Source organism: Ciconia boyciana, chromosome 7 (assembly GCF_034638445.1).
Source record: "Ciconia boyciana chromosome 7, ASM3463844v1, whole genome shotgun sequence".
NCBI classification, from domain to species: Eukaryota; Metazoa; Chordata; class Aves; order Ciconiiformes; family Ciconiidae; genus Ciconia; species Ciconia boyciana.
This window is the reverse complement of record NC_132940.1, coordinates 2,080,636-2,102,517: the sequence shown is the minus strand read 5'-3', so window position 1 is coordinate 2,102,517 and position 21,882 is coordinate 2,080,636. Positions and strand designations below refer to the sequence as shown.

The window sequence follows — 21,882 nt, the reverse complement described above, 5'->3', positions numbered from 1 at the left end:
CAACGTTTTCTCGGGAGGGCAGAGGCGGGCGAGCGGTGCGGTATTTCCTGTGGTTGCAGCGTCTAATGAGGTTAACACTGTTATTGAGGTTAACTCTTCAACTGACATGAAAAAGGAAGCCACGGGCTCTGCAGCGGGGGGGTTTGGGAGCTGCGGCGGGAGCCAGCGGGATGGAGAGCCCTGGAGCCTCGGCCCCTTCTGCCCCCCGCCCCGGGGGTCCTCAGCCCGTAGCATCCCCGGATGAGCTGGGGACTGGCATAAGCAGAGGGGGTGACACCCGGCACTGGTGAAAACACCCTCAGTCCTTAATGAATTTTTCATTATAGGCTTCATTATAGACTTTCGTTATAGTAGAAAAATGTTTTTGCTGACGGAGCTCAGCCCGGCTCCCCAGGACCCCTCCGCTGCGTTCCTGTCGCCTCGCGTGAAGCCACGCGAACGTAAAAAATCCATTTGGGATAGACTTGAATTTGCCAGGGTGACTCCAAATTCTGTAACGACTTAAGACTACAAAGACAACCCCCCCCCGAGGCTGCTCCTTTAAGGGATGCTGGGTTTTCCCATGGACTGACTCAGACTGGAAACTCTCAGTTTTTCTCGGCGCAGCTATCTAGGTCAGGCTCGCCGACAGTTGCTGATGCTTCTCGCCGTGCTCGGCAGCCCTGGCCACAGCAGCAGGCAGAGGGGCCCGGCAGCACATGTCCTGAGGACTGGCAAGGTAAGGACCCCCCACTCTCCCCAGCTTCCAGCCCGCTACCACCCGGATTTAAAGCCAAAAAAAAACCCCCCAGTTTGTGTTTCTCGGCTGCTGCTTATGTGCATTAGCCGCTTCTGACACACGTTGCCAGTAAAGATTTCGCATGGTTTGGGCTCGCACAGCCGGGATGGCTTTTTCCTTCTCCTTCATTTGCTTTGCATTTCTTTAGCACTAATTTCTTTAGCACGAGGAGACTTTTTAACAGAGAGGAGATCAAAGACCAGTATCTCTCGACAAGGGGAATGGTCTCGTTCCTTCTGGCTTTGCAGTCTGCACATGCCTGTAAATGGGAATAAAAATGCGAAGGTAAGTGATCCCTGGAGGAGGCAGAGCCTGCGAGCTTGTCTTAGAGCTGGCAGCCAGGCAGATTTATTGTATTTTCAGCTCTTTTCATAGACCACGAGGGTTGCTGGTTTTTTTTTTCCCCATTTGTTCTAACTTGCAGAAGGTTTGCAGGCAATCGGGAGGCCTTCGAGTTCTCTTAGTGGGTCAGGTAATAGGAAGACACTTGAAATTTGACTCATTAAGAATACTTGAACAACCCTTAAAACAAACGAGGTCAGCTCACGCAGCAGGAGAAACACAGAAGCATTAGCTGTAGCTCGTAGCCCGGTTTGGGTTGCACAACGTCATTTTGAAGCTTTTACAGTGGGCTCTGGTTCAGCGTGTCCCTCAGAGGGAAACTTGCCATTTCTAACGTCAGGTTTTGTAGGGGGTTATTTTAATTATTGCTGGCTTAAAAGGAAAACTACGGAGGTGTGGGGCTTTGCTCGGTTTTCAGCACCGTGCACGCGAAGGGGGTGTAAGGCGACGGTAACGGTCTGCCCAGCACCCAGCCCTGCGCCCACCACCGCATCGCCCCAGCCTTTGGGGGGCTCGGGTGTGCCGGGCAAGCTGCTCCCCGGCGGATGTTTCTCCTGGAAAAGAGCAATCCCCCCCCCCCCCCAGGAGCTGCATTTCCTTGCACCTCGCCCGTCTGTGCCCTGGCTGCTGCAAAGCTGTCCCAGCCCCGCGCCCCGTACCCCGTCCTTGTGCCCCGTACCCCCAGCCTTGCGGGGCTGGCGAGGCTGGGCTTCCCCTCCGGAGGGGGGTTGGCCGGGGAGGGTGGATCCAAAGAGGCTGGGGAGGAAGGCGAAGTGAGGAGGGAAAAAATTCAGGCAAGGCTGCGGGATGCGGACGCAAGCGTGGCTCCTTGGAGAGAGGGGGAAGCCCTTGCCCGGGATTTTGGGACTGTCCCGGGGCAGGGCGCTGCCAGGAAGAGCCATGGCTCGGCTGGGGCAGGACCGGCCGCAGCAAGGGGGTGGGAAAGACGTTACGAAACAGGGGAAGGTTCTGTCCCACGAAACCGTGTCTGGTCGGGTCTGAGCATCTCCAGGGATGGAGACTGCAGGGCAAGCCTGCCCCGTGCACGGTCACCCATAAAGTGCTTTTTCTTATGTTTATCTGGAATTTCCTGATTTTCTACGTGAGCCCGTTGCCTCTTGTCCTGCCCCTGGGCACCACTGAGAGCATTCCAGCTCCCTCATCTCTGCTCCCCCATCAGACTTCTATACCCAAGGATAAGACCCCCCCGAGCCCTCCCCCCTCCAGGCTGAACAGCCCCAGCTCTCCCAGCCCTTCCTCACATCTCAGGTGCTCCAGACCCTCAGGCATCCTTGCGGCCTTTGCTGGACCCTCCATCTCTCTCTTGTCCTGGAGAAGCCCAGCCCTGGACCCAGCGCTCCAGACGTGCGTCCCCAGGGCTGAGCAGAGGGGCAGGATGAAGACAAGCAGCATCCCCTGTGCTGCCTTCACCCACCATGCCAGTCCTCTTCGAGGAAGGCTCTCGGGCTGCTCAGGCAGGATTTCTCTTTTGTAAATCCACGCTGCCTGCTCCCATCGTCTCCTGGTCCTCCTGCACGTCCTGGGAGCTGCTTTCCAGGAGGGTTTGCTCCATCACCTGCCCGGGGGTGGAGGTGAGGCTGTCCCGCCCATGGGTTACCAAAAACCGCACGAACATACGTGTTCGTACAGGTGCAAGGAAAGGATTGGAGAAATTTCACAGATATGAAAGCTAAGAGAAACATCACCAGAGGTGGAAGCTCAGAGAAAGCGGCCTCAGGGCTGCTCACCAGGGCTGGACGCTGGGCTCTGCCACCGGGCTGCCTGTTACCCAAAATGCTGAGTCCTGTGTGCCCACGGGCTTGTCCCCCTCTGCTCCCTCTGCTGCCACGGACCCGACCTGACCCCAAATCCCCAGCAAAACCCTCGCCGTGCATCCCCATTGCACCTCCGGGGCCGTCCCTGAGCATCTTGCGGCGAGGGCAGACCCGGCCGCGTCGGGCAGTGGTGAGGCTGGTGGGGCAACTCTCACCTTTTCTGCCCCCAGACTACGCCACGTGCGGGCAGCAGCCGCAACCCAGACCATGGCGGGGTCCGGCGAGGCTTTGGCGCTCCACATCCTGCTCTGCTGCCTGTGCGGAGGTAAGCGGCAGCGCGGCACGGCTCGGCACGGCGTGGCATGGCCACCGCGGCATCACCCTCACTGACCACCGAAGCGAAAGCCCCGACCCTGCCGGGGAATCGGAGTGGGAGTAGGAAAATTATAGGGCTACAGGTATAGATTTTGGGGGAGCGCTTCATTAGCGTTGCGGGGGGCTCCCATGCCCCGTGGCACCCTCTCCTCCCTGCTTGCATCCTTGGACTGGGGCCATATCCAGCCGCGCTGAAGCACGCTGGCATTTCAGCAGCTGCGACAAGCAGCGTGATCCTGCCTCCGCACACGCGAAGCCAGAGCACAGCTGCACCCTTTCCAGGAAGGCCAGATCGAGCCCGATACCGGCTGCGAGCCGGGTTTGCCGGCGCTGATGCAGAGCCCTCATCTGATAACGAAGGGCAGCGTGTACCTCTGCGCGGGGGCTGCTGCCCTAATCTCAGGGGATCAGAGCTCTCAAGACTACGGGTTATTTCCCTGCAGTCATTTAAAGCATTAGAGCAAAACCTAAAATTGGTGAAACTAGCTGTTTCCGATCTGAGGGGATGAGTCACCGGGTGCGGGGTCACTGCTGAAGGCAGTGGGGTTTATCCCCGTCCCCACGGGGGAGCGAGGGGGTCTGGGGGGGTCCTGCCATGCTGCTGCCCACACCCCAGCAAAGAAGCCGCCCATGTGGAGCAGTGCAGCCCGCAGGCATCACCTCCTCCCGTGGGACACCCACCCGGAGCCGCCCTGACCCGGTGGGTGTTGGCGCAGGTGTTGCAAACCTCAGGTGCTCGGGGCACGTCTGGATCGAGCCCGCGCCGGTGGTGCGGATGGGCTCCAACATCTCCATCAACTGCCTCTCCACCCTCGGCTGCCCCTGGGCCAAGTTCTTAATCCTCCTCAACTACAACCACACTGAGGGTCCCCTGCGCCCCCTCAACAGCAGCGCGGTCCAGGTCCAGCTGCACAATTTCCAGATGCCCGTAGGGACCGTCGTCTGCTTCGCCAGCTGCCCCGACAGCAACAAGGACCGGGTGGTGTGCGGCACCAACGTCCTGGCCGGCTGTGAGTACCCTCCCGTGGCTGTGGGGTTTCGGTGATTTTTGTTAAGCCGTCGGCACCGAGGGGGTTGGGCGGTTGCAGCAGCCTGGGCTTTGCGCTTCTGGGGGGGTGCCCACGCGCTCTGCCTGACTTTGCCTCCGCAGACCCTCCGGACCCCCCCAGCAACCTGACCTGCATCATCCGCGAGCACTCGGGGTGCCTGGCGTGCACATGGGACGCAGGGCGGACGACCCACCTGCACACCCACTACGCCCTCCACCTGCGCAGGTAAGGCCCCACGGGACGGGGGGCTGCAGGGTGGGCGATGCGACGAGCCGGCCGGGGCCGGGAGGGAGCGCGGTAACCGGCAGAGCCAGCGCAGGGTGTGCGGCCGGGGCGCAGCGGCCGCAAATCCGTGTGACACCGGGGCTGCTCTGCTGCTGGCGGCTGGCAGCGGGCGCCGTGCCCTAGTTATGCTTTCTAAAGCTCACGTCTTCCTGCTCTCCTGCTTGCAAACCGCACGTTAAAGCGAGGGTTTAATTCTGCAGGATGGACCTTACGCGCTCGGTGCTGTTAGTGGCCCAGCCGGCATCGCATCACGTTGCAACGCGTTACAGCCATGCATTTTTTGCAGATGCATTGCCTCTCTCTTAGCTAAAGGGCGTGCACAGGGTGCAGCCAGCGGCGTGCACCTAACGCTGCCCAAACCCCAAAACTGAAACTCTAGCAGAGTACAAGAGCTTGAACCTGAAGCAGGCGTGCCGGCTGCTGCGCAGCGTGCCGCAGCCCTTCCTACCCCGCCCAGGCTGCTTTCTGCCACGTTTGACACCAAAGCCCCCGCGACACAAGACCGGCAGGCTTTCGAGGTTAATCTGACTCCATTATTCAAGTAAACACACTAAATCCTGTCATACGTAGGCTTCGTGAAGAGAAGTGATTAACCGCCTGCCTAAATTTGCTTGGGTTCAAACTTTGAACCGTGCAGCCAGAAAGAAATGAGCAAGTTCCCTTCCTGCAGCAAAGCGCAGATGCCCTACAGAAACGTCACGAGCCGAAGGCAATGACTTTCTAGTTCGCGTTAGGAGTGACAAACGCCAGTTCCGGAGATGACTGTGCCCCAGCCACAAGCCGTGACCCCCCCGAGAGCCGGGGTCGCCTTTCCAGTGGGCGCATGATGCCGGGACGGGCTCTGACCGGGGCTGCCTTCTGCTTCCCAGCGTGGGGACGGCAATGGCGGAGGATGCCGAGGAGGAGGAGGAGGATGCTGAGGAGGAGGAGGTCTTCCCCGCAGGCTCGCCGGTGCCGCTGAGCGCGCTGCGCAGCGGGAGCCGCTACTCGGCGTGGGTGCAGGCCAGCAACGCGCTGGGCGCTGCTCGCTCAGCCCCGCGGCGCCTCGACCTGCAGGAGCTCGGTACGTCCGTCCATCCGTCCGTCCGTGCGTCCGTGAGCCACACCGTGCGCTGGGGCCGTGCGATGCCGTATGCACCGCCCCAAGGTGTCATTTTAGGGACACGCACGAGCGGTGTGGCTGACGTGCGTGCGGGCAGCCCCCCGTGGCATGCCAGCCCCCCGACCCTCGCCTTCCCGGCTCTCCCCGCAGTGGTGCCCGCTCTGCCCCTGGTCGCCGGCGCCGAGACGACGGAGACGTCGCCTCCCACCACCACCATCCACTGGAGGAGGCAGACGCTGCTGGAGAACGTGCACTGCGAGGAGCGACACAAAGCCACGGGCGCCCCGGCATGGCATGTGAGATGGCCCGGGACCCCCCAAAAACTCCCCCCCCCACCCCCACCCCATGCAGACCCGTGGGAAGGGGGTCCTGTGCGAGCCGCCCCCCGTTAGGAGAAGAGCCAGTCCTGGTCCTGCTGGAGACCCCTAAGCACCCACGGGCAATGGGAGCATTTGGGGTCATTCAAACCCCAGCCCTTTGCTTCGGCACCAGCGGGGGCACACCCCCCCAGCTATGGGCAGCCCCCCACTTTTGGTGGGGCAGGACAGCCGATGCCCTTTGGGAGGGCAGACAGACTTTCGGGCAGGGTTATCTCTGCTTTTTAAGCAAAAGGGCAAAATTCAAAATATTTCCAAACGTTATCTAGCTCTGCAAGGACAAGGCAAGAGAGCCTCTAGGGACCCACAGCGCACGCAGGCTTCATCGCTCGTCCCCGCTCGCTCGCAGACACAACCACCCCTGGGGCAGCTCCACTTTCGGAAAAACCCCCCCGGCGCTGGCAGGGGCTGAGGCTGGATCCCAGCTCCCACCACAGCCCCCAAAACTGCCGTGGTGCCAGAAGCCCGGTGCGGCAGCGGGCCGGGGGCTCTCGCTGCACCCCTCCAGCTTGCCCGGTGCGTTAGCCGAGGGGACTGGTGCGCGCACCACGTCTCGCAACAGCATCGCTCTCAAAACCACGTGCTGGAGCATCGCGGGAGGGGCGATGGGGACCCCCTCGGCGGGCAGTCCCCAGGGTTAGCCAGCCCCGCGCGCTCGGGGAGGGCCGCGACCGCCGTCCCCATCCGTGCAGACGAGGAAGGCAGCGACCGCTGCGTGCTCCCACTCTGCGTGGGGGGCCGGTTGGCAGCGGGGGGGGCAGCGGGGTCCCGCTCCCCCCTAGCACCCTGCTTCCCTTGCAGGTGGAGGCGTGGGATGGTGCGGCGCAGCACGGGCCCCGCTCACGGCACGACCTGCAGAGTAACACCCAGTACGTGTTTCAGGTCAGGTGCCGGCTCAGCTCTGCCAACAGCCCCTGGAGCGCCTGGAGCACCCCCTTTCTCTATACCACCCCCGAGACAGGTAAGTTCAGCATCTCACCGCTCTCGCTGCGTCTTCCCAAGTAGCCCAGTGGCTCCTTGAGATGCTCTGCGGGGACCTGGCCGGTAGCCAGCAACATGCGTGTGCGTGGCGTGCACGTGGCGCGTGCGTGGCGTGCACGTGACGTGTGCGTGGCGTGCATATGGCCCGGGAGCCTGCGCATCCCCGCGCTGCCGGAGACGGCTGTTGGCAGACATCGGGCATGCCGCTGCGGCCTGGGAGGCACCGCTGCCATCCCCGCACCGCAGCTGTCCCCGCACCACAGCCGTCCCCGCACCGCTGCCGTCCCCGCACCGCAGCCGTCCCCGCACCGCTGCCATCCCCGCACCGCTGCCGTCCCCGCACCGCAGCCGTCCCCGCACCGCAGCCGTCCCCACACCGCTGCCGTCCCCGCACCGCAGCCGAGGGCTGAGCGCCGTCACGAGCTGGCAGCTCCTCTTGTGCTCTCCCAGTGCGCCCAGCCCTGTGGCACGTGGCAGGTGACGGTGGTTTTGGCAGACTCCCGAGGCTGCTGCCGCACCGTGAGAGCCGGAGAGAAACCGGGGCGGGGGGGTGCTTTTGCGGGCACGTGGTTTTCCAAACAGAAGGAGGGATGGGATGCGCTCATCTGCCTTCCGTAGCTGGCTTGCTCGCTCCCTGGCAGCGGGGAGCACCTCTTGCCCTTGGTGGAAAAGCCGCACCGGCCGAGGTGTCCCCCCAGCCACAAACAGCTGTCACCTCAGCTCAGCTTTTCCCCTTTGCATCCCGGTTGCTAACAGCGGGATGAACCTCGGCACGGCCAACCCGGTTATCTCGGCCGGCAGCGGGCTGAGACGCCCGAGGAGCGAGCGATGCCCTCGCTTACGTCCCGGTCACGGCGAGGCAGCCGGGGATGCGTTTGTCCTAAAAAGCAGCGCTTGCTGCTCTTCGCAGCCTGGGCTGTTCCCTCTCCGCGGCGGCAGAGCCACGCAGCAGCGAGCCTGCCGCCGGCCGCGTGGGGACGAGCCCGCTGCCCCGCACGGAGCTGCCAGCCAAGTGGGGCTTTCTGCAAAGGCTGGCGCGTGGGTGGGAGCCCCGCGCGCGAGTGGGAGCCCCGGCTGGTTCCCCTTCGGCAGCTCACGCCACGTCCCGCGCTTCCTTCCGCAGCCCCCGCCACGGCCCCCGACGTCTGGCGGCGCCTGGGCCCGGCTTTGCCGAACGGCAGCCGCGAGGTGACGGTCTTGATCAAGGTGAGGCCTTTTTTGGCAGCTCCCGTGAAGTTTTCGCGTGTTCCGCTCCTCCCCGAGGAGAGCACCTGCCAAGAGGCAGCGGAAGGCGACGCCTTTCCTCAAGAGCCCTTTGCCCAAAGCGCTGGGGGGAAGATGAGACCTCAACGTGTCCTTGGGGCAAAATCTCCCCGTCCTCGCAAAACGTCTCGCCCAGCTGAGGGGACGTCCGCCCCACGCTGGGGCTGCTCGGTGTCGACCCCCGCACCCATCTCGCCCTTCGCAGCCCCTGCCAGCCCGGGACGCCGGCGGGAGGATCCTGGGCTACGCCGTGGTCGCCGAGAGCCCCGGGGGAACGCTCCTGCTCTGCAACACCTCCAGCACGGCGTGCACCGTCCTGGTGCCCCCGGGAGCCCGCAGCCTCCACGTCACCGCTCGCAACTCCAGGGGGGCTTCCAGCCCTGCCCGTGTCGCCCTGGGCTGGGGCGCCGGCGGCCGGGGAGGTAGGATCTCGCACCGACCACCCGCAGCCTTAACAGAGAGGGGATTTTATCGGGATCGCGGGGGGAAAAGGCTAGCTCGTGCTAAAGCAAGGGCAAAGCCTTGGCGGAGCTCTGCCCGCCCCGCCGAGGAACGCGACGTCCTCCAGCCAAGGCCGGCGTCCCCCGGAGACGCCCCGCGGCCGCGCGTCGCAGCCCTCGGGCTTTGAAGGCTGCGGCGAGAAGTTGAAAAATAAGTTTGTCTTTAAAAATGGGTTGGCTCGGCCCGGGGGTGCTCCTCTGCCCCGTGCTCCCCAAAACGGCGCCCGCCGCCTCTGCCAGGGAGCGGGCCCCGGCTGGGAGCCGCGCCACGGGTTGCGGTTTTCCCGACAACCACACTTTCCTATTTTTGAAAAAAAAAAGTGGCTTTTTAATGAGCAATGAGAGGGGAAAGTCCCACTGCGACTGAGGACAAATATATGACTAAAAAGAAACCGAAGAGAAATAAGGTGGAAAAAATTCTCTAATCTCTCGTACTTATCAGAATCACGCGCCTTTCTTGTAAGAAATGCCAGGTAAAACGTTTCAGACGAGACGTGACAGAGCTGGAGATGTGCTTTTGTGGTACGTGTGTAAGCAGAGGGATATACATACTTTTTTTTTAATACTTTTTTTTTCATACTTTTTAAAAATACTTTTTAAAATACTTTTTAAAATACTTTTTTTAATGCCTTTTTTTAATACTTTTAAAATACTTTTTAAAAATAGCTTTTTAATACTTTTTTAAATACTTTTTTTATACTTTTTAAATAGTTTTTAAAATACTTTTTTTATACTTTTAAAATACTTTTTTAAAATACTTTTTTATACTTTTTAAATACTTTTAAAAAATAGTTTTTTAAATACTTTTTAAAATACTTTTAAAATAGTTTTTAATACTTTTTAATACTTTTAAAATACTTTTAAAAATACTTTTTAAAAATAGTTTTTTAATACTTTTTTTAATACTTTTGAAATAGTTTTTAATAGTTTTTTAATACTTTTAAAATACTTTTTAAAATGCTTTTTAATACTTTTTAAATACTTTTTTAAAATAGTTTTTAAAATACTTTTAAAAATACTTTTAAAATACTTTTAAAATAGTTTTTAAATACTTTTTAATACTTTTAAAATACTTTTTAATACTTTTAAAATACTTTTTAAATACTTTTAAAATACTTTTTTAAAATAGTTTTTAATACTTTTTTAAAATACTTTTAAAATACTTTTTAAATAGTTTTAAAATACTTTTTTATACTTTTTAATACTTTTCTTATACTTTTAAAATAGTTTTTTAATAGTTTTTTAATACTTTTTTAAAATACTTTTTTAATACTTTCTAAAATACTTTTTTAAAAGACTTTTTTAATACTTTTTTTTAACATCCTTTTTTTTTTACCCTTATTTTTTGTTTAGACGTAAACCCACCACGCTCTAGAACTTCTTGGTGCCTCTCCAGCCCTTACACGCTTTCAGGAAGGCCAAGGCCACAGCTGGCCTGGGCTGAGCTGGCCCCTTCCCAGTCTCCTGCTCTTGGAGGACGAGGTGGGGCTGACAGCCCCCTTCCCACCTCTCTCCACAGAGTTCCCGGCGCCGGCAGCCGTGGAGGTGAAGCCCGAGAACCGGAGCGGGTTCTCGGTGGCCTGGCAGCCCCCGGCCCGCAGCAGGAGGTCCCCGCTCTGGTTCATAGTGGAGTGGCTTTCCACCGCCCAGTATGGCCAGGAGGAGCGGTATTTTTGGAAGAAAGTCCCATGCCAGGAAACGTGCACGTACATCCAAGGTGAGATATTCCAGGAGTCCTTCTGCTAGTAGGTGCAGTTCAGCAGGGTATTATAAAGCCAAAAAATATTATAAAGGCACAGTTTCATTCAAAACCGAGCCCCTGCCCACTTGTTTTTGGAGAGCGGGACCATGAAGGGCCCTTAGGGAGAAGGAGTGGAGGTACCTTCATCCCTGGAGGTATTTAAAAGCCGTTTGGATGAGGTGCTTAGGGACGTGGTGTAGTGGTGGGCTTGGCAGTGTTGGGTTTACGGTTGGACTCGATGATCTTAAAGGTCTTTTCCAACCTTTATGATTCTGTGATTCTGTGATTCTGTGAGTGGAGCAATAGGAGACATGAGGGCAGTCAGTGGGATTTGGTCCCCCAGGTGAAGGTCCCGGGGAAAGGAGGGAGAGGGAAGGAGAACGAAGTGACAAGTGAGCGGGCAGGCAGGGAAGCCAGGCATGTGGAGGCCTGCCCAGGCGCAGGAGATGCATGTGTGTGTTTAAGGGATGCAGAGAGAGAAGGCACAACACTCGATGCACCAAGACCGTTGCTTTAGCACCTCTCCTCCCCGCCGTGCCCAGAGAGACGAGCCTGTGGGTCCTTCCCAACGCAGCCTAATCATAGATCAATTGCTAAGGCTGGAAAAGACCTCTAAGGTAATCTAAGTCCAACCGGCAACCCAACACCTCCATGCCTACTAAACCATGTCCCAGAGTGCCACATCTACACGTTTTTTGAACTCCTCCAGGGATGGTGACTCCACCGCCTCTCTGGGCAGCCTGTTGAACATGTTGGACATCTCAGGACCTGTCCCACTCCGTTCCTGCTTCCCACATTAATTCTGGTCTTTATGGGTTTTTTGGGTACGTCCTAGCCAGTTACCTGACCAGGCTTTTGCTCTTCCACGCGTGTTTTTGGGAACAGCTCGTGCAGTGGCTTTCCCCAGGGGAGGGAAGGCGTGCAGCAGACTCGGAGCTGGGGACTCCCCCACCCCTCCATCTACTTTCACCACTCAGTAACAAGCCCTTGAGCAAGCCTAGAGCTTTCACGGCAGCTTAGAATACATTTTAAAGGCAAATCTTGCTTCTTTCCAGAAGAGGCAGCAGCAGGAGGTCGCATCGATGTGTTGGTGTACGCAGTCTACCCCGATGGAGTCAGCAAACCGAGCTGCAGCCGAGGTAAGCCCTGTTGGGTGGAAAAGTTGCTGCTTGCTGCGTTGGAGCTGCAGAGCTCAGCTTGCTGTTTCATTCGTGATGTTCCCACAACCCGCCAGTTTTGTAGAATTACTTAGTTTTAGAAATTAGATGTAAAACTCTCCCATTGACCAGAGGAAAGCAGGGCTCTAGATGGAAACCTCTTGGCTGCAGGACATGAAAATAGAGATTTTTGCCAATGCATCTCTGTGAAAGCCTTATCTAGCTGATCTTTGCTCCCGTTCACAAATCTCTAATGCACGAGAATCGCATCTTACTCCACAAGACACACCAATTGAGTCATTCTCCCCTTTTGTGACAGAAAAGATGAGGTTGCTGCTTTGCACATTTAACAATAAATGTTAGAGAAAAAACCAAAACATAGAAAACAACTTTTACAGAGACCAACTGGCCAAGCTGCAACCTGCCCTTTCTTACCTGGGGTGGGAAGCAGGCAGGCTTCGGTTCTGGAAACTGTTTTAGACAAGAGCATGGGCCAATTTAGAAAGGAAAGCAAGGACTGTCATCATCTCCAGCACTGCGTGTGGTGGCTTTGGTTGTCCTCAAGAGCTGGGCATACTGAGCTCCCTGTGTTATTCCTTCCTGCTGCTGGTCCTCACCCAGATGAACCAGGATCATCCACGCACAGCTCAACACCTGAGCACTGAGGACACCTCCCAGTGCCACCATAGCCGTGCCGTGAACACCACGGACAGAACCTCTGCGTTTATGGATGCTGCACACAGTGTCCAGTGGTGGCTGGGCAGGTCCATGGAGACAAGGGAGGGCTGAGGTCAAGTCATGAAGCCAGATCAGGGCTCGGACCTCCAGAGCTCCCCCAGCATAGCTCATAGCCCAGGGCTGAGCTGTGGGTGGAGGTCCCAGGTGAGGCTGGGCCGGGCCATCAAGACCTGGTAGTGCCCTGGTGCCCTGACAGAGCCAGCTGGAGCTGCAGGCAATGGTGACACCTGAGGATGTCATCAGTTCACCGTCCCATGCTGTGACGCAATTTCAGATGGGTTATTTGAAGCTGCTCAGATACTTTCCCTCTGACAAACCGGCTCTGTGTCTCTGGTTGGCACCCCTCATGGCTTTGAGAAGGGCAGGTATTCCATTTTTTTCCCCAAGAAGTGGAAACAAATATTCCTGACCGGTTCGTCCCGGGCTGTTCACGGCTTTTAGCCCTGGCTATTAGGTGTCAACCTCACGGACACACTGACAGCCTTCGGCTCCGGGCAGGCTGGGGTTTGGGCACCTCCAGCTCTGGTGACATGAATTTCCAGTGTCCTGACCCTCAGGTGGGCTTAAACCTTGGCAGCAGGTCTCCGTCTGCACGGAAGGGGGAAGAGCCGGGTGTCGAAAGGAGGATGCTCTAACCTTTGCACTAGCAAACGGCTTAGAAATGTGTTAAATGCTTAAAACCAGAGACTTCATCCTTAGTGGTTGCACAGACTCCTTGAACAAAGCTTGAGGGTTCATGTGGGGAAGCACCAGCACGAGGCAGCAGTGAAGCTCGTACCTGTCAAGGTTTGCTTCCAAAGCACCAGCACAACCCACCGCTGACACCTTCGGTGAAGTCCTCCAGCTTGACCCCGCAGGTGGAACCTCGTTCTTCATCTTCCTTATTCAGATTGAGCCCGTCCATCGTCAGTAAGGCATTACTGTAATCGTATTATTATTTTTTTTAATTTGTACAAGTTCAATGTGCCAGTGACACCTGCCCCCCAAAACTGCTGAATTCCCAAGCTGCAGAATAACGTACTCCATCGCTTTCCTTCCACAATCCCATATATTCGAGAGATGCTTTGCAGCGTCTGCAGCGCGCTCCAGCTGGGTGGGCCTGTCCTGCAAACACACTCTGCTGAGGGAACGGAAATACTTGAACTCCAGGAGCTCTGCTAGGAGATCCGTATGCTTCAAACGCACAAAATCAGAGATAGTACCTTTTCTGGGATTTTTTTGCCCTTTGGAGAGGAAGAAATTGCATTTGGCCTTGGGTTTGCATTGGTTCTTGCAAAGCAAGGACCAAACAGAAGTGGAACGGGGCTTGCTCCACCAGGCTTGGATAAGCTCCATCCTTTGACCGCTGCTGTTTCATTCATTAAAGGCTGTGAATTCCAAAAGGTTTTCACTCATTTTCATCTGAACCAGTGTCAACTGATGGGTTACTAACTCTGTTGCAGAAATCACTGGCTGAAATCAGGTGGCCCATATTGTTTAGGATATTATTTTATATATTTTATATATATAGGATATATTATGCTGGTTATCCTTAACTGTCTCAGCCAGTTGAAGCTCTGTGATTGTAGATGAGGATGCTACCTGCTATTCTTCTGAACGCTGATCCTCTGCGGCCCGAGCAGACGTTTGGCTTGAGGCAGGTGCTGGCCCCACGCTGCGGAGGAGGTGGCTCCTGGTCCCTGCCCTGCTGGGACACCGGCGCTTGGGGACAGAGAGGCAAACATGGGGAGCAGCAGGATTTTTCCTAAAGCAGTCAGCCAACTGGAGGGTACGGAGGAGTCTTCAGGCCTGCAAATGAGGGGTTTCATAAAGCGCCCGGATCCTTGTACTTCTAAAGATGCACTTGCGAGTCTGCCCTTCCCAAATTCCCCAGTATTGGCAGTTTGCTGTCTTGGGAAAATCCTGCTGGCAGTGCGAGCTGTGCTTGCACGGATGACTCTGCAGAAGGGGCCCTTTATGTTGCCAGCTGCTTTGGGGGCATTTCCCTTCCTCGAACCACAACACGGACCCACGACCACGTCATCAGCAACGCTCGCCGCCATTGAAAGACATAGCAAAGTCATAGGGAGCATTACCCCATCCCAAGGGAAGATCAGCTGTAATTGCTTCCATTCCTGACAGAGGTTTGCTGAAACTGCTCTTGCGTTTCCAGGAAAAAGCAACCTACCCTGGTGCTCCTCAGCCTTGCTGCTAGAGCAGTTGTCCTCTTTCGTGACCCGTGCTTTAGCTGCTGCCGTCCGAGATGACGACTCTCCTCCTGCTCACGGTGAAAGGGGACCGACTACCTTCCTCGTCCTTGCAGCAGCACTCGCTTGCCGCCCTGGCACGCCTCGCCCCTGCGGGCTCTGCCCGGCATGCTCTGACGGGTCACGTTCTCCCAAAGGCGAGCGTGCATGCCGTGCGCGTCCCGGCAGAGCCCCTTTTTCTTGCAGGGTGGCCCCGACCCCAGCAGATCACTCCAGCTGAGGTCTGACGGCAGGGCACGGGGGTTCCTTCTCTCTCCGGCCGGCCGTGCTGCTCGTGCCCGGCCCGGGGTGATCGCCCCGGTCCCGGTGCAGGCAGGTGACCCCGGGGAGATGCGGTGGGTGGCTTGTCCTGACCGCAGAGCTGTGGTCGTGGTCCGGGCTACAGGTTCAGGCCAACACCCAGCCCAGCGGTGGGATCGCCCTTGGCCTGGACCCTCAGCCCTTTTCTGTAGCAGCAACGGCACCACGTATTTGTGAAGGAGAAGAGATCCCAAGGGAATTGCTGAATTTGGCCGGGACAAAAGCTTGCTGCTTATTTTAGCAAAAAATATGCGTCTTGCCATGGCAGGGGCTATAGCTGCAGATCTTCCCTCACCGCACAGCCCATCACACAAACAGATATTACCAGAAAATTCAGTCCCACGGGGTTCAGACACTTTGGGAAATAATCAGTAGGTGCTCATGAAAAATAAGGTACAGTTCCTCGGGACGACTAAATTCTTGTTTCAGGTGCTTGGGGGAGCGATGCGCGTGGAAGACGTTTTGTAATTGGTGTTATGAGTTCATCAACGTTTCGTTTAATTGGATCTCTTGAGAAACAGGAGAGCGTGTAGGGTCCAGCCAGAGCTGCAGTTACCGATTACTTTAGGGGGCTTTATTTTTCTCGCTATACCATTATTTATTTTTTCTAAATAATTTTAACAAAATAAAAATAAGCCATAGCTTCTATGTCACCTGCTGTCCTCTAAATGAAGTTATGGACATTTTTTTCCTCTCTCTATTTAAGTCCCTTCAGAGGACCAGCTCCTGGGCAGCACCTACAGCGAGATCTCCCATGGTAAGAAGATAGTAGCTCAGATTTGGTAAGCCAGACTTTCTCCTTGACCAGAAGTGGAAGGTTTAGCCCAAGCAGCACCTGCAGCATCTGGTGATGAGGAAGCAAAAGCTCCCTTACACTTCAGAGAGGTCAGAGCCAGAAAAGCAACTTTTCACTCGATGGGGACGTGGCCTGCATGGCAGGACAGGCTGCAGCGCTCTCGTGGCTCGGCAGCACCCGCATAACGCATGCCTTAAGCTCTGCTTTCTGACCAGGCTGATAATATAATGTAACGTACATCACAAGCCGGCGATAAGAAAACAAGGAAAATATAAGGGAATGTTAACATATAGCATGGCAGCGATAGACTGTTTCGACCTTGCAGTTTGAAGACTCATTTAAACGTTTCCCATCCGTTTTTCTAACTTTGGTTACGCTTCTGGCTTGCGCGTCTTCTGGTAAAGCTTACGTTATGATCTGTTGCAGTACTTAAACCAAAAGCAAAACCAGCGTAAGCTGAAGAATTCACTTCAGCGTTTCTGGAAGGTAAGGCTGCGTAGGAAATGGTTAAAGACAGCGACCACACTCCTTTGAATTAGCTTCGTTAATTGAGGAGCAAAAGGGCCAGTGAAATGCTGAAGGCTGCTTTGGCAAAGATCTGCCCTTTATATCAACAGATGTCATGGCAGAGGGGGTGCTGGAGCAGGGCCCCCCGATTGAGCTTTTTCCTCTCTATCCTTTTCAGACGATGACATTGGAGTTTTCCTGGGACTGGGCGTCAGCGTGGTCATATTATCGGTTGTTTTTGTAATTCTGATGTTTAAAAAATCAGCCAGAAAAAGGTATTGCTTTCTTCACAATTTTTTCCATATTTCCAACTCCTGCCTTTCTTCCAGAATATTTTAAAATTAACTAGAGAAACCTGCTCTTACTAAGGACAACTTCTCCCATTAATCATATTGCTATATGAAAAGACATCTGTGCGCTCTACAGTAAGGCAGAGGCCAACAAAAAAAGTGAAAATCACTCCTCTGTCAAGGCCAGACTTAGGGACATGCGCTATATTATTACACAGATAAAAGGGGTAGAAAAAGAGAGGAAAAATATAGCGTCTGTAGGTACGTTTTATCCCAGGGCTTGTTACTCCCAGTTTTGACTGAGGAGGGGACACTGAAGCCCCTCGCGCCTGGACCCCGAGGGACGGGCAGAGGCTGGAGGGTGCAACAGCGGAAAAACTCAACGGGGAGACTCTTCATACTGGTTTTTAACACTGGCTGCTGTTCGCCAGGCACCCTCACAAACCAGCGCTCCTTCTGTCCCAGTTTGCCCTTTAAGGGGAACAGGGGTGTCCAGGAGTCCAGGCACTCCTGTCCCCGACGCGAACCCAAGGGAATGGCGACTGTGGAGCAGAGCTACCGGCCGCGTCTTCCCCACAAACCAAGAAATAGGGGAGGGGAGACCTGGGGCTCGAAGACATCGAGGGGCTGCCTCTTCCCGTTCCTGAACCCAGCCTAATTCGTCTGCTGTCGATGTAATTGTGAAACACAAGCATTTCAGCGACAACAGGCACGGTGTATTTTCCCGGGAACACAGCGATGCACTAGAATGTCAGCAAAGCTCAGCGAAATTAAAATCTCTTGCCAATGATTTTCATTTCTGCAGCAGCTTTGGCTGTAGGAGGATCACCTTTCATTACTTCTGCGTATTTGATTTCATCAGTTCGGGACACGCACACCTCCTCTGGTCCGTACACACAGCTTGGCTCTCCCCCCCCACCAGTTTAGCAACCTTTTCACATACAGCCAAGTTTTACAGAAGGGATTTAACGAGAGTAATTTAGCTTCCAGAAGCAAACCCAGAGGAATAAGGTTGAAAAATGAAGAGCTAGGGTTCAAACGGGGGAACCCACCCATACGGGGTAAACCTGGGGCTCCCAAGCCACCCGTGAAGGACGGGTGCACTTTGTGTGTTCCCCTCCTGCCAGGGGACAATTTCATCCTGCGTGAACAAGTGACTAATAAAATGGACTAACACTTTGGGGTTTTTTTTTTCTTTTTGGTAAAGAATTAACGCCACCGTTGTGTCGCTCTTGCCAAAATGGCTGTTTGAAGAGTTTCCCTACGTGGGAAACAGCAACGTGGTGAAGTCACTCCAGGTAACTGCACCGTTTTCTCCCAGCTTTTCTTCACTGGTTTCCCCTTAGATTAAAGCTCGCTCTGGACCTGTGAGAAACACGGATGGGAAGAGGATTAAGCTCTAAGGGACCGGGAACTGATCAGGAATCATTTCCCAAGGCATTTGCAAGGTGCTTGGGAGCCCAGCTTAGCTGAGGTCTTTAAACCTTGCCTCGATATACACTTTATTTAGTGGCCACAGTTGACTCAAGCTGCCCTTGAATGGCACGCAGAAGCACGGAGCCGTGCACAGCTGCTCCCCGTCTTCTCTTGTCCACCTCGCTGTGGTCTCTTTCGCAGGGGGAATCGGATGAGAGAGGTGGGAGGGAAGACGAGACGAAGACAACAAGTCGTTGCTCCCTTTCTTCCTTGGGATGGTCTAATGATATCTCTCCCGTTGGTAAAATTTGCCAATTTGTTACTACACTCGTCGTTTTTTTTTTTCCAGGAAAAGAGCGATTTCATGAGTAACAGTTTCCCTGAGCCGTTCTTGGACACTAGTGACCCCACAGTTACGGAAATCGAGGAGGTGCCAGCGCACGAGGAGTACAAGAACGTGGCCACCAGAAGGAAGCCCAGCAGAGAGGTCCCCAAGGACGGGGAGCACCCGGGGAGCACGGCACCTGCCAGCATCACGGCCCCCGAGCAGATCAGCGACTACAAACCTCAGGTGTCCGACAGGAACCCGCTGGGGTACGTGGCTGCCAACATTTACCAAACACAGCCCCCCGCAGCCCTCCCGGAACCGGAGATGAACATCTTCTTCAGAGACTACACGAGCCCCGTTCCCCACCTGTGGGACGGGGAGGGAGGGGGACACCACATCTGTCTGCTGGAGAAGATCAATCTCATCTTAAACAGCAGCCGGAGCGGGCAAAGCCACGTGTTCGGCTCAGCCCAGGGGGGACACGGGTCCCTGCTGGAGAACCAGTGGGGGGACACGCTGGGCAGCGATGTTCAAGAGCAAACGCTGGTCCCCGATGAGCTGGTCTCCTGCCTGAGAGCCATGAACGGGGAGTCGGTGGATATAAAGACCTGCTTTCCGCAAAACGTCGGAAGATTGTTTTGAGAGACATCGTAATTGCGGTAAAAGAACCGAAGCGATGGCCGTGGCACGTATCAGCCTTCGAGATGGCAAACAGAACTGGAGCAAAACGCCAAATCTGAAATTCACCCTCTTAATCGACTACAAATACTTGTGGCTGCCTGGAATACTCTGGGCAGTAAATCGCAATTTTAAGCTTACCTCGTATTTTCACAGGCATAAAAGCGTAAACTTGGATTCCTGTAAGAACTGAAATACGAAGCAGGTGATTTTTGCAGGATGCAATATGCTTCAGTTATTATTCAAAATCATTCTCTTGTTAAATATTTGGAGCACTTCATCCCTGGAGCTGATTGCAGTTAAGACGGATAAAACGATCCCTTAGGCATCGTGACTGAATCGTGTAAAATGTCTTGGGATCACTCCTAATGAAGAGACACTACACCGAGGAGGATTTCCGTACGGCGCAGCAGACACGGGTACCAAGAACACGAAATCTTTTCTGTATGACAGAATAACACACTTGCATTTTCCCTCCCATTCAATAACAGCAGGTAAGGTTCTTATAATGATGTGTTCTTACCACATCAGGAAAGAACAAGCCTTCATCGTCTGCCAGGCTGATTTAAACTCTCTCTAAAGTGGTCACCGGGCAGATTCTTCACTTTGGGTGAAGGACTTACCACCTCCTCAGAGCAGCTTGTCAGCGCCTCAGCCCTGACCTGTGAGGCAGAACGTGGCACAGCGAAACGGCGTTCACTTGGCACGTGGCAGGGAATTCGGATCTTCTGAAATACAGAAAATGAACTACAGGAGTCTCCTTGCTGCCCAGCGGTCGTGAAATCGTTTAAAAGGTTGTCCAGGACTTCAGAGGTGATCTTGCAAAATGTTCCTAAAGCAACCAGAAACTGCCTGGAAATGGGAGAGGTTGGATTACGCATCTGTTCGCTGATCACCCACACCTTTCTAAGGAAACACTCCAAATGCCTTTAAAGAATACAAGCGTAAAAGAGGTTTGCGATTCTCTGTCAAACGCCTGAGCGCTCGATGCTCTCCACGAGGTTTGCTCTGCTGCTCCTCTTCTCCTACCTCTCATGTCCCCGCAGAGGCTGCCTGGTTTTGGTCTGGAGCTGCAGCGGGCAGAGGTGACACTGCGTGTGGCTGGCGTGGGGACAGGGGCTGGGACCAGAGCCACACACCCATGCACACCCATGCACGCCCGTGCACGCCCACACCCGTGCACACCCATGCATGCCCATGCACACCTGTGCACACCCATGCATGCCCATGCACGCCCGTGCACACCCGTGCACACCCATGCACGCCTCTGCACGCCCATGCACGTCCATGCATGCCTGTGCACACCCACACCCATGCGCACCCATGCACGCCTGTGCACACCCATGCACGTCCATGCATGCCTGTGCACACCCACGCCCGTGCACACCCACACCCATGCACACCCATGCATGCCCATGCACGCCCATGCACTCCCGTGCACACCCATGCACACCCGTGCACTCCTGTGCACACCCATGCACAGCCATGCACAGCCATGCACACCCATGCACGCCCATGCACACCCATGCACACCCACACCCGTGCACACCCATGCACGCCCATGCACACCCATGCACACCCACACCCATGCACACCCATGCACGCCCATGCACACCCATGCACACCCACACCCGTGCACACCCATGCATGCCCATGCACACCTGTGCACGCCCATGCACACCCATGCATGCCCATGCACGCCCGTGCACACCCATGCACGCCTGTGCACGCCCGTGCACACCCATGCACGCCTGTGCACGCCCATGCATGTCCATGCATGCCTGTGCACACCCACCGTGCACACCCATGCACGCCCATGCACGCCCGTGCATGCCCAGGGCTGCGTGAGAACTGCAGAGCTCCCTGCCGAGCGGGAGAGGAGGGCAGGAGGGTCCTGCGCTCGCTGCCCCGGGGACCTGGGGGCCAGCTCCTTCACGGGCCCCTTGAGCCACCGCAGGCCAGCAGAGCCACGCTCGCCAGCCCGTGCCCCTGCCGTTTTGGGGCTGCCTACAGCAGCGCATGGAAGCTCTGCCTGGAAATCTCCCGTTGGAGACAGCGCGGAGCAGGGTGCTGCAGGCGATGCCTTCCCCACCTTGCATCCAGCCAAAAGAGGAAAGAGCACAGGGCTCCTGTCATCGCTAACAGCAGGGACCGGGGGCTTCAATACACCCTACTTGGCGTGCTCGACGCTCGGCGTGCTCGCGAGAATCCCCTCGGATTTGCATAGAGCTTCGAGTCTCCATTTACAATAAGTAGCACAAAAAAACCTCTGAACTATACACCCGTACGTGGGATTTCTGCTCCCTGAGGAGCCTGTGTAGCTCATAGGGTGCTGGGTGACTCAGCTGGCCATGCACAGCCCAGGGAATATTTCCAGGAATGTGTCTTGTAAGAATGAGATTAACACCAGCACGTGAGAAGGCAAAAGGATCGTCTGAGTGGGCATTACCGAGCCAAAATCTGTAAAATCGTAAGAGCAAGACTTGATGAATTTTGGTAAGACTTAAAAGTTATAAAGCTAATGTAAATGCTAACCTCGATGTAATTCCCCATCTAGAGCTAGCCACTGGATTATCATGGAATCACTCTTTGCAGCAGAGCTGCTGAACCTGGAGGTGATAATCTTTCTTTCCATTTTTGCCAGGCACGGTATGCGTTTCTCTAACGGCTGTTGCACAAATGGATCAATTTTGTTGTTTAGTCCTGGATACCTTCAAACCAACCTTGTGCCCTGTACTTGTTTCCTTTTAACAACCCAAGAGGGCTGTCGCCGACAGTTACAGAGTAATAGTTACCTGGCAAGACAGGGTAGGATTCTTCTTCAGAAGCAGCAAACTCTTTCCAAGCCAGAAATGTGA

General features: G+C 55.2%; 1 protein-coding gene across 2 annotated transcripts; it reads left to right on the top strand.

Moving 5' to 3' along the window:
* The first annotated feature begins 609 nt into the window (after positions 1-609).
* Positions 610-20,081, top strand: IL23R (interleukin 23 receptor). 2 transcript variants are annotated; one of them, XM_072867629.1, is made up of 15 exons: positions 610-718; positions 3,126-3,220; positions 3,987-4,280; positions 4,421-4,544; positions 5,474-5,667; positions 5,857-6,002; positions 6,885-7,044; positions 8,188-8,270; positions 8,533-8,749; positions 10,347-10,544; positions 11,624-11,707; positions 15,716-15,766; positions 16,491-16,587; positions 17,810-17,900; positions 18,368-20,081. In XM_072867629.1, exons 2-15 carry the CDS (start codon positions 3,163-3,165, stop codon positions 18,986-18,988), a joined length of 2,418 nt encoding a protein of 805 aa, XP_072723730.1. In that variant the 5' UTR covers positions 610-718; positions 3,126-3,162; the 3' UTR covers positions 18,989-20,081. The 2 variants fall into 2 exon arrangements, with proteins under 2 accessions (XP_072723730.1, XP_072723729.1); XM_072867628.1 differs by lacking the exons at positions 610-718; positions 3,126-3,220 and having other exon boundaries at positions 4,024-4,280; positions 6,966-7,044.
* The last annotated feature ends 1,801 nt before the right edge of the window (positions 20,082-21,882 follow it).

Bases quoted from the DNA above. Each gene is read 5' to 3' on its own strand.
- IL23R (XM_072867629.1), top strand. From the start codon at position 3,163: ATGGCGGGGTCCGGCGAGGCTTTGGCGCTCCACATCCTGCTCTGCTGC. The intron at 4,281-4,420 runs GTGAGTACCCTC...TTGCCTCCGCAG, and splicing joins CACCAACGTCCTGGCCGGCT to ACCCTCCGGACCCCCCCAGC. The intron at 17,901-18,367 runs GTAACTGCACCG...TTTTTTTTCCAG, and splicing joins ACGTGGTGAAGTCACTCCAG to GAAAAGAGCGATTTCATGAG.